General features: G+C 35.6%; 2 protein-coding genes and 1 non-coding gene across 3 annotated transcripts; 1 reads left to right on the top strand and 2 right to left on the bottom strand.

Moving 5' to 3' along the window:
* Positions 1–313: 313 nt before the first annotated feature.
* On the bottom strand, positions 314–2,025 carry LOC145606966 (protein WHAT'S THIS FACTOR 9, mitochondrial-like). Its single transcript, XM_081662775.1, has one exon. It carries the CDS (start codon positions 2,023–2,025, stop codon positions 706–708), a length of 1,320 nt encoding a protein of 439 aa, XP_081518901.1. The 3' UTR covers positions 314–705.
* A 2,145-nt stretch (positions 2,026–4,170) lies between these two features.
* LOC145606965 (histone H4) lies at positions 4,171–4,482 on the top strand. Its single transcript, XM_081662774.1, has one exon. The coding sequence runs from the start codon at positions 4,171–4,173 to the stop codon at positions 4,480–4,482; it is 312 nt and encodes a 103-aa protein (XP_081518900.1).
* Positions 4,483–9,885: 5,403 nt separating this feature from the next.
* On the bottom strand, positions 9,886–9,959 carry TRNAV-AAC (transfer RNA valine (anticodon AAC)). Its single transcript has one exon. It is a non-coding gene; the product is annotated as a tRNA-Val (tRNA).
* Positions 9,960–12,344: the final 2,385 nt, after the last annotated feature.

Raw genomic sequence — 12,344 nt, 5'->3', positions numbered from 1 at the left:
ATAACTATAATATAACACATTAATATACAGAGTAAGCCAAAATTGGACTATTGTTTTATGGATATAGCAGTTTGCAGAGCTAAAAACATGCCAATGCCTCTGATTATATGTTAACCTTCAGCAGATAGGGGTATCTGATGTGAACGCAATAAGAGATAGTAATCAGATATGCACTGCTGCTCAACAATGAATAAAGAAGTCCATTTATGGATATAGCAGTTCGAAGAGCTAAAAAGATTGCCCAATGCCTATGATTAATGCCACCTTCAGCAGATAGGGGGATCTGATGTGAACGCAATAAGAGATGGTAATCTGATGTGAATAAAACAGTGCATAAAATTAGAACTTCAGATCTCAGTTTATTCCCTATAGATTAGTTGGTTAACCACAATTTTAAAAAAGTCTCATCTTGGAGTACAATACACTGATCCAAAAAAGGGTCGGTATCAGGCAGTCAGAAACAGGATGAATCTACTTTATACAATGTGACCAAGCCAGGATACACACCTTCTAGCTACCAAGCAGAAGATCAGTGTATCCTACAGACTGCAATAGAAAATAGGTAGAGATGGTGAGCATTTTTGTAGTATAAAATGTTTCTCATTTCTTCTTAACAGATTTTCTAACCCGATAAGTCCTAAATGTATGATGACTATAGTAGCAAAAACTAATGCCTGCATTAGCATTCCTGTGCGATTTAAACTGCTACTCGTCAGATTCTTCCTCCAAACTGGAGGCATCCTCTTCCCAACATTCTTCTTCCATCTCATGCTCCTCCCCCTCCATATTTTCGTAATCTTCCCCATTTCCATCTCCGGCATTATCCAGCAAGCAGTCCTGTGGCAACAAAAAGTTCACACCTTTACCACGATGAAGAAGCCCCGTTCTCATCACATGGTAAAACTTATCCCTAACACGAACCAGTGGATGAGGATCAAGTAATCTACCCTTTCGATACCCTTCTTTCAAAGTAACAGTGGTTGTCTTACACTTCAAAGACAGATAGAATATCCCCGGATACCTTGTAAAAATCCGAGTAAACCTATGAGGAAGATTCAATTCCTCTCTCAAACTTCTCAAATAATTCCTCTTAGTCTTCTTATGTATAGTCAAGCTCAAAAACTCATGCAACAACCCAACAATCCGTTTCTCCATAAGCTCACTCGTAGGATCGAGCCTCGAAGAATCCTCATAAGGCGATACATAAGGCAACTTCTGAAACTCCTCCATCCAAGCCTTAACCTTCTTCTGATACCCATATCCCTTTGGAAAGCTCATCGCGAAAGCTAAAGCCGTTTGCCCCTTCTTGAACTCCCTATAATCATTCCCTAATTCAATCTTCCTCTCACCACTCTTCTCCAATGCAGAAACAGCAAATTCCTCCCTCCATTCTACAAGACTCAAAAAGGGTAACCCATTACTCCCCTTTAAAACCCTAAAATGATTTGGATAATTCGGAACAATCAATTTCTCAAAATTATCCGGTAACCCTAAATCCCATTTCAAAGGATAAATCGATTGCAATGGCGCCCCCTTAGATTTCATCATCATAAGCAATTTACAAAGCCTTTCAACAATACCCAATTCATCATTTTCATAAACTAAGTGTTCTTGTTGATCTAATGTAACAGCAAAATCAGTAAGCTTAAAGCAGGGCAAATTAGGGTAACGAGAATGAGGAAATTCATGAAAAAGAGTAGGATACCTTCGAAGAAAACGAAGAACAGGGACAGAAAGACCTAGAAGCTTCTGCCAATCGGCGACTGTTCGAGCAGTAATGAAGGAAGTTGGAGAACGTTTAATGGCGTCTTTGAGAAGCATGGCAGCTTTGAGATCGGTCTCTTTGTCGATAATATGGTCGATGGTTTTGTTCTTCACCCATTTTAGGCGAACTTTGGTGATGCTCCGCCATTGTTGGTGGCTGAAGAAGGTGGAGGAAGCGGCGGAGGTGGTGGTGATGGTGGTGGAAATGGAGATGCAATGGGATTTGAGGAGAGAGATGAAAGTTTGAGGGTTGAAAAGCATTTAGTTGGCAAGTGAAGTGAGAGTTGGTTGTTGTTTACGAAAGGTTCAAATGATAGGGAAGAAAATTGTTAACTTAAAGAGGCCAATGGCCTAATAGTAGAGGACTAGAGGTGAGTAGGTGATTGAGGCCGAACCGCCTAAGCGAGGGTTGTTCACCGTTCCAAGACTGTACGAGTACTAGACTAGATTGAATTGGATCAGATTAAAATTTGAGAATTTGAAATTTAAGATTTGAACATTGGATCGATTTTGTTATGCTTTTACCAATCCAAAATACAATCTAAGGTCTAAGGTCTGTTCTATTCACCTTATATTCACTTATTTCAGGTTTGATAAGTTCAGTTTAAGAAAAATAAGTTCAGTTTAAGAAAATATAAGTTATGATAAGAAGTTCAAATTACAACTAAAATATGTTTAATAAATTCAGAGTTCAAATAGGTTTAGTTGAGTTCAGATAAGTTCTAAACTTCTAATAATTCCGTTAAGTTTAGATAAGGAAAAATCAGGTGAATAGAACGTACCCTAAATCAATTTAGACCTATGTAAGTACAAAAACTCTGTAGCTATTATATAATTGCTTAAATATAATTTTGGCTCGGCCAATGACTGGGTCTGATTTAATCATTTCTTAAATAAATTTTACCTTTTACATTATTGTTCATTACGTTTTTATTTTCCTTTGTAAAAGAAAATATGAAGTACGGAGTATCGCATAGTTAGTGACAAAAGACATTTATTTTTTAAACTTGAGGTTTGTGTGTCACTTGGCAAGTAAATTTCCTGTTAGAATATTTTTAATATACAAGTGTAAATAACTAAATATAGATAATTAATATAGAAAATTTTCCAAGCATATTGTAGGAAATAATTAATCTCTTGAAATGTTATTTTGCATATTTTTTAAAACCAAATACCGGTCAAGTCCAAAATATATTTTTAAGGTCTAAGAATTGAAAAATAGTATCTCGTCCCTAAGGACCTGTTCTCTTACGTTGAAATTTAGTTCAATTCATTTCAGCTCAGTTCAGCTCAGCTCAGCTCAGCTCAGTTCAGCTCAACTCCTAATTTCCTTCTCTTATAAAATATTCAGTTCAATTTAGTCTAACTCAGTTGAGTTCAGTCAATAAGAACAGGCCCTAAGTCTACACCTTCTCTCAATTTTCTCGATCCATAATTTAATCAATAAATAAGTTTAATCTATTAAAAATAAGTTTTAATTTATAAAATTATGTCAATTGATTAAAAATAATTTTAGATAAGCAAAAATAAGGTAAAGAAAATCGAGTTTAACAATTAATTATAATTAATACAGTATGATGTTTCAAAAAAAAAAAAGTACGAAGTATTACAGTAAATAAATTTGAGCATCTCATATACGAGTACTGCATATAATTATCAATCATCAATCAATCAATAACTATATACTAAAAGACATACCAGCAATGACACGTGTCATCTTCTGGTGTGTCTTTTAGTTTTGATTTTTTTTTTTATTAAAATTAATTTAATATAAATTTTTAAAAAGGTAAATAAAGATTGGCTAAATTACTAAATCAATATAGCAAGAGTTTATTTTAAAATTATGACATATATTGGAACTTAAACAATTTTTGTGCATTATTGCACGGGATTTAACCTAGTTTTTTCTAAACTTATCAGCTAACAAAATACGATGGTGAAAAATGCGGAGTCATTGTATACAGTACAGCACGAAGTACTCTACTCCATATGACTTTTTTTTTTTTTTTTTTTTTTTTTGCGGAGTATAGAACTTGAGTAAAACTCAGCAGCAGGCCAGCAGCCAGCAGGACAAACTGTAAATCCGAACATAGATTACTCTAAAAATTATACCAAAGACAAACCATTAGATTAAAATAATCAACGGTCTTAAACTTGGCAAAACTCTTCACACGGATCGATCTCAGCTACCGTCAGATTAAACCACATCCAATGGTTCTAATTGATTATAAACAAAATCAACAATTCCCTCCAAAACCAAATATTCAAAATATTTCAACAGCCTCCTTATATAAACCCACCCCCAAAATCTAATTTCCCACCACAATCAAAACATCAGTTTCCACCAAAAATCCAACCCAAGCTCAAAAAACCCGAATTCGGAATCTTGAAAGCGAGAGCAAGAAAATGTCAGGAAGAGGGAAGGGAGGAAAGGGGTTAGGAAAGGGAGGAGCAAAGAGGCATAGGAAGGTGTTGAGGGATAACATTCAAGGCATCACTAAACCCGCCATTCGTCGTTTGGCGAGGCGAGGAGGAGTCAAGAGGATTAGCGGCCTTATTTACGAGGAAACTCGCGGTGTATTGAAGATATTCTTGGAGAATGTGATTAGAGATGCTGTTACTTACACTGAGCACGCTCGCCGTAAGACTGTCACTGCTATGGATGTTGTCTATGCTCTTAAGAGGCAGGGCCGTACTCTCTACGGGTTTGGCGGCTAGAATATTTTATAATTTAGGGTTTAGATTTCTGATTTCAGTTTCTATGTAATTTGAGATTTGATGGTTAATGTGAAATGTATGGATTAAATATTTGCTAATTTGCAGATTTACTTGGTTTATGATTCTATACTTCTGTAGTTTTGAATTTGGTGTTTGAAATTAATATTGAAAAATGTTGATTTCATTAGATCTGTTTTAATTGTTTATGGAATATGTTCAACTGGTGGTTTGAAGTTTTTGTTGAGAAATGTTGCCCTTGATTGAGTTAATTTGCTCAATTTATGGTGGAATTTTAGCAAATGAATTCCGGCCCAAAAAAATAATTAGAATAAATAAACACCATCAATAAAATGAGTATAACTTAACTGTAAGTCTGTAACTGATGACAAATCGAGTTGGTCTTGAAAGAGTTTATGGAATCTTTTCCTCCCGGGATTTCATTCACTGACTTCCCAATATATACAAGATTGCCGCATAACGCTAGCCATAATACAAGGCATATATTTAGGAACTAATTACAATCATATCAATCTAAATATATGCTTAGCTAAAATACAATAACAGAATATATATACATATACTTCCTCCGTTTTCTTTTAGACGCAACACACACTTTTTCACGGTATTTAAGAAATGTGGGGTTTACATGATATAATACACTTTAAAATGGGATGAGTGGTTGTTAGGAGTGTAATTTAGTGGGCCATGTGCTTTGAATAAGGGAAATAATATAGTTTTTTCCTAAAGTAACTTTCCATTTATAGTGTGTTGCAAGTATTGTGACACTTCCTTTTTAGGGAAGTGTTGCAAGTAAAAGAAACGGAGGAAGTATATCTTAACAGGTCTCGAGGTAAAATTCCTAGTGAATCTTGTGATCATTATTGTTCAACTTTCGAAGACAATCAACCATGAGAATTTCTACGTTACATGAAGGAAAAGAATTTCTCTTTGGAAACAATCACTAAGAAGCCAAGCAAGCTTACTTCTCTTTTCCTCTGCAGCAAATTATATGAACACAAAGAAAACAAATTCTTGTATGTGTAAAACCAATAAGGATTCGACCTCAGAGTGAGGGATAGCTCAAGTGATTAGAGTTTCTCTCCCGATTTCGGGAGATCGTGGGATCAATTCTCACCACCGCTCTTTGTGGCTCCCTAAACACACACACAAAAAAAAAAAAAGGATTCGACCCTCCTAACTTCATCCTTGCATTTTTAATTAGTTCAACAGCTTTTGGATCATCTAAAGCTTCCAAAGAAAACTCATCAACCATACCATTTAAATTTGTGCTCTATGAATATTGGTGATTATTACTGGAAGAAGATGTTGATAAGGGTCTGTTCACTTCAGCTTAATTTCAGTTCAGTTCAGTTCAGCTTCAATCTGTTTTGTTCAGTTCAGCACAATTCAATAAATGTGAACAGACCCTTAAAGGAAGAAAACCAACCCCATGATAAAGAATGGCCTTTTGCGGAAGTGTAACAAACATTAACAAAATAATCTTGCACAAGTACAACGATTTCCCATCTCTAACTTCATGGATCAAGGTCTAAGGCCATTGATCCTGCATTTATGTTTTATACGAAAGTAAATATTGTTTTATTAGATATATTTCCTTAGTTTTTTTATAGTTGCAACACACACTTTATCACGATATTTAAGAAAAATGGACCTCATATGATATAATACACTTTAAATAAGGTTAAAAGGTTGTTGGGAGCATAATCAAGTGGGTCATTTGATTTAAATAAAGCTAAAATAGAATTTTCAGTTTTTCACCATAAAAACATTCCTTTTATAGTATGTTGCAATTATTGTGACATTTTCAATTTGGGGAAGTGTTGCAACTATAAAAAAACGGAGGAAGTACATATCATATGAGAAAATTTTATTCTTATAATAAATCAAACATGGTATATATATGAAAAAGGAGGTGAAAATTAATAAATATTAATAATAATCTTTTCCTCATGATGTCAATCTTTTGCCAATTCAGCCTCAGTTATAAAGAATCTTTTTTAATTAGATTTTCTGGCAAAAAAATAATTTTTTTTTTAAAAAACTGATGACTTATAGTCCCTAAACTATTGCTAAGTAGGGTAGGTCCCTCAACGGGCTGACAAATACCAAACATGATGGATGAGGGAAAAGTGCACAAAATAGTTCAGAGGGACTAAAAGTGTGATGCGAGGTTCCTACAATTATTAACTTCTTCTACAAAGAATTCCATTAATCAGTCGGCAAATTTCTCTTTGTATTTTACTCTCTGTTATATTTTAGGATTTTTGTAATTTTCTCTCTCTAACATGTTTAAAAAATGGAAAATGTCAATTAAGAATAATTATCAAAAACTAAAAGCAGTTAAAACGGAAAAAACTCCATGTGCAGTTTAAACGAAATGTACTCCCTGTAATTAAGTTAATTTTTTTTTTCCATTAATTTAATTCCAGCAATTTAGTTACGCCACATCACCAACCATGAGCATGGTGCATCCTGATGCACAAATACAAGACTTTAGGGACTATATTATACTTTTACTCCTTATTACTTAACCATTTCATATATAGTGAATTAAGAGCTAGACTTGAGTGTGGACAGTGTGGTCGTAACTAAAAGGCTGATCTAGAACTGTTAAATTAAATTAGTTGGGCACTAATAACTAACAAAATAACCAGTCTGTGTCTAGGTTTTACTCCGGGGGCTACTTTGAATAATTTTCAATTTTTTTTAAGTTTAAGTTTAAAAAACTTGTTTTTTTATTTTATTTTTTTTTGTTATTGTTAGTAATTATAATATAATGGCAGGATTTTTTTTTTGCTCTTATTCTACAATCCAATTTGTAATTTTTGTACTACTTTTAGCTAAGACGGTCATTACTCATAAGTTAGGATTTCATTCAATGTTATTTGATATTCAAACCTATATGCTAGTGTAAGAAGGGGCATGTATACATAGCACATAAACATTTTTAGGAACATCTTTTAATAGATAATATAGATTAAGAAAAACAAATAAAGGTTTAATTTTACTCGTATAAACCTTACAAAAAAAAAAAAAAGGTCTTGATCTTAGTTGATGACTTTTATACGGAGTAGTTGCTAAGCCATTCAAAATTCAATTATGGAGTAGTAACTAAATTTAGTCTTCTTAAAAATTAAATTAAATAAATTTTTTTTTCTTTTAAAATGACGAGGGACGTGCTAGGCACCTAAGTAGATCCGCCTATGCAATTATTAGAGTGAACAACAACGATTTTAGCTTTTCATTAGCGCTCTAAGAATTTAAGATTATCCCTTATGCCCGTCAAAAAAGAAAGATTATCCCTTGTGAAGAAAAACTTCTATTTTTTCTCTTCTTATTTTTTTTTTTTTTTTATTTTTTTTTTTTTTTTTTTTTTTTGAGGCAAAGCTCCCAAGGAGCACTTAGTTTTCATTCAGACGAAGATCATTGTTCACCAAAGTTACAATATTGCTCGGGAAATCCGACTCCCAAACTAGACACCCTACTTTCCATGGCAAGAAATGAGCAAGCTCATGAGCCACTTTATTTCCCTCCCTACGAACAAAACTCCAAGAAACATAATCAAGAAAATTACTAACATGATGAATATCATCTAGAACAAGTTGTGAAGTACTACTTCCCTTCTATTGTGACTTGATAGCGTTCATTAAACCCAGGCAGTCACTCTCCACCACCATCCTCTTGAAGCCAAGGTTCATAGCAGCTTGCATCCCATAGAAGAAGACGGCTTTCGCCTCAGCAATGTCCGGGGGCCAACGATCCTCCACCATCCACTAAGCTACAATCAGCATCCTACCAGAATCATCACGCACCACCGCTCCAGCACTCGAGCCAAGACCTTCCACAGTCCCTCCATCGACATTTAATTTCACCAACCCCTGACCTGGTGGGCACCAGCGTTGCTGCATTCTCCCCCCCCCCCACACACCTGCCCTTCTTCCTCCCCCTTCAACTCACACATGAGCTTAGTCGCATACTCTAACGAGAGCTTTGGATTACAAGGTTCCCCCTCAAAGATCCATTTGTTTCGAGCATTCCAAATTAGCTAGCAAATTGTCATAAATAAACCATGTTCCGCTCTTGGAAGGCACTCAAAACAGGCAGCAGCCATATCCCCAAAAGTACAGAAGTAACCCCCCATATCTTTCAAGAGACCACAAGCATCCCACATCATCCGAGCAATCACACACTCTCTCAAACAATGAAGCTCCGACTCGTCTTCAACTTCGCACAAAGAGCACACAGCCTCCCTCCCTGGTAAACGTTTGCTCAATCCCAATAAAGCAGGCAAAGCCCCCCTGCAAGCTCTCCAAAAGAAGAGTTTCACTCGAGGCAAAGCCGTAGTATGCCAGAGCTTACTCCAGAAATTCGTGGAATGTGAAGCAGAACTAGCATCATTACCTTCGAGCTCACCATAAATAGCCATGTATGCAGATCGAACCGAATAGTCCCCATCCTTTTCAAGGTCCCAACAAAGAGTATCCCTAGGCAAACGAGCACTAATGGGAATACTCAAAATACGCTCACATTCAAACGGTAAAAACAATTCCTTGAGTCTCACAATATTCCAAGAAGCCATCGGAAGATGAATGAGATCACACACCTTTAGATCTTCCCTTGAAGAGCCCCTAGGAGAAATTGTCTTCCTAGATTGAGTACCCGGAATCCATGGACTATTCCACACATCAAAATCAAGCCCATCCCCTACCCTCCACCGAATACCACGCTGCACAACCCATTTGACTCCCCACAATCCACGCCAAGTATAACTTGGACAATTACCTAGCTCCGACGACAAGCTAGATGGGTCATTTAGTAACCTCCAAGCTTGTTTTCCAAGGAGAGCCGAATTAAAAGATTTAAAATCCCTAAAGCCCAATCCGCCCTTTGCCTTTGGTTCACAAAGCTTCCTCCACGCGATCCAATGAATCTTCCTCTCACCCTTCCTTTGCCCCCACCAAAAATTAGCTATCAACGAACGCCCGTTATTAGCTATCAATGAATCTTCTTATTTTTTTTCTTCCATATTAAATCAAGAATTCAAAAAAAAAAAAAAAACAAAAATTAATTCAGTCTTTTTTTTTTGAAGGATAATTTAAAAAAGTAATTTAAACGTAATATTTTTAATTTTAAAAAGACGAGGCACTTGCTAGGCACCTTAGTAGATCCGTCTATGCAATTATTAGAGTGAACCAGTGATGTATGCAATGGTTATTCAACCAGTTTAGCTTTTCATTAGCGCTGTAAGAATTAAAGATTATCCTTTATGCCTGTCAAAAAAGAATGATTATCCCAAGTGAAGAAAACATCTATTTTCTCTCTCTTTTTTTTTCCTTCCATATAAAATCAAGAATTTTTAAAAAACAAAAATTAAACAAAAAATGGCTTCGCCCAGGCTCGAACTGGGGACCTTCAGTGTGTTAGACTGACGTGATAACCAACTACACCACGAAACCCCTTCCATAGACTATGCTCAAAATAAATAAGTTAATTAAATTCAACAGTAACACCTAAAAAAGAAAACTAGCGGGAAAAAATGTGAATAAAATAATATAAGCCTCCAAAATCAGAAAAACCACAAAATCCTTTTCTTTTTTTTTTTTTTTGCTCTCTACTGAAAGTTGCAGTAAGAAAGGAGCTTGAAAGAGGTGCAACAATGGCGAAACAAGAGGAGAGGGAAGAAAACCAGCAAAATTGGAGGAAAGAAGTCGATAACAACATCAACCGTGTTCAATCTCTACTCTTCGGCGCCGATTTCGCTTTGGAGAATCTAATTCCCCACCACAATCAAAACATCATTCTCCACCAAAAACCCAATTCAAACTTAAAAACCCGAAATCAGAATCTCGAAAGCGAGAACAAGAAAATGTCAGGAAGATGAAAGGGAGGAAAGGGGTTAGGAAAGGGAGGAGCAAAGAGGCACAGGAAGGTGTTGAGGGATAACATCCAAGGTGTCACTAAACCTGCCATTCGTCGTTTGGCGAGGCGAGGAGGAGTCTAGAGGATAAGCGGCCTTATTTACGAGGAAACTCGCGGTGTTTTGAAGATATTTTTGGAGAATGTGATTCTGCAATCTTTGTTGAGAATTATTGAGTTAATGTGCTCAATTCAGGGTCGAATTTCAGTGATTAAATCAGATTTCAATTTATGTTTGAAGTTTCATTTCTGCTCTGAACAGATTTGTTTTAGATATTTGGGATTGGTAGAGTTGTATTGAACAAGAGTTGTATTGAACAAATTTGGCATGAACATTACTCCCTCCGTCCCTAAATTACATTTTTGTTTGAAAATTTACACGAGAATTAAGGAAGGAAAAATAAAAAAAATAACAATAATTAGATTAATGCAATGGGAAGTACAAAGATAGATTAGTTATTATTAATGACATGTCATCAATTCTTTGCAAAAAAAAAAAAAAAAAAAAGAACCAATCACATGCTCCTAATTGAAATTTTTTAACCAATTATATTCATCGTAATTTGGCACAAGGATTATGAGTGAGATTAGGTAAGAATGAGTATGAAAGCATTAAATATGCTATCTCCGTTTTGTATTAGTTGCAACTTTGGAATATTATATATCTCACAAATAATACCCCAAAGTTGCAACTAATACAAAACGGAGGTAGTAAAACAGAAAAAGAGAGTTGATTTACTAAAAAAAACTTACCAAAAATAGAAAGGAGGAATGTAATTTAGGGAAGGAGGGAGTATCAAACTAAGAACCTGTTCATATTTACTTAATTTCAGTTCAGTTTAATTCAGCTTAGTAAATGTGAACAAGCCCTAACTCCCTAAGTTATTCACCCTTCATTTGCCTTGACTGTATCATTATTAATTTGGGTCTTCCCTTTTTGGCCCGTTTCAAGATCTTCATTACTCGGTATATTCATGACTAGTCGAGTGAGGCCTTATGAAGATGGTAATGCCAATTGGAAGCCCTACTTAGAAGCTTCCAGCATCCACCTTATCTCGCTCTTTGAACCAATGGACTCCTCAGCAAGGCAATAAAAACGTGCTTGGGAATGTTAAATCTATTCCAAACCCAAGCACACCACGAGACTTTAGAAAAATCTTATTCAGCCCTTTATTTTTCCGAGTCATGCTATACTTATCCCCATTTTTAGCACTCTTTTAGTTCCTCTTTGAGGCCCAGGAATATGTTTTATACTCTATCACGCCCCCTCACACAAGAGCCCGTTTGGGCTAGAAGTGTGGATGCAGCATGAGCCTCCCTCATACCCAGCGCTTAATATTCCACTTGAAATTAAAGTGGGGAGTGGATGAGATTTAAACCCGTAACCTTTGTGTCACGCTGGCTCTTGATACCATGTTAAAGGACCAACTCAACCAAAAGCTTAAACTGATGGTTGAGACCCAGGAATATGTTTTATACTCTATCATACTTATCTAGACATTATCTAGATATCCCAATGCTGATTAAAGGGTTTAATTTATTTGGACCCTGGTAATCACTAGGTGGAGGTGACCCATAACACTAGAAGGGTGGGGGTTTTAATTGAAAAAAATTAAAGCAAAAAGGGGTGCAATTAGGAGAAATAAGGGTCACATGCAAGGCACATAGTAGTTAACACCGGAAAATGGAAATGGGATAGTCAATGCTTGGAAGTGGAGAGCGTGGTTGTTCCAAACAAATAATTTCATAAATACGGTTTCACTTTGTTAGAAAATTCTTAGACAAAAAATATGTTTTAAAAAGTTCGAATTTTCCGTTATGATATCATCTATGGGCCGGGTAATATCTTCTATTAGTTCTATGATATTATCAATAAGTTGGGTTGTTGTTTGAAGTTTGCCTCACAAAGCTATTGGTGAGGTAAG

This window comes from Chenopodium album, chromosome 23, assembly GCF_948465745.1.
Source record: "Chenopodium album chromosome 23, dcCheAlbu1.1, whole genome shotgun sequence".
Lineage (NCBI taxonomy): Eukaryota > Viridiplantae > Streptophyta > Magnoliopsida > Caryophyllales > Amaranthaceae > Chenopodium > Chenopodium album.
Note: the sequence above shows the minus strand (reverse complement) of the source record. Positions and strands in the feature narration are given on the sequence as shown.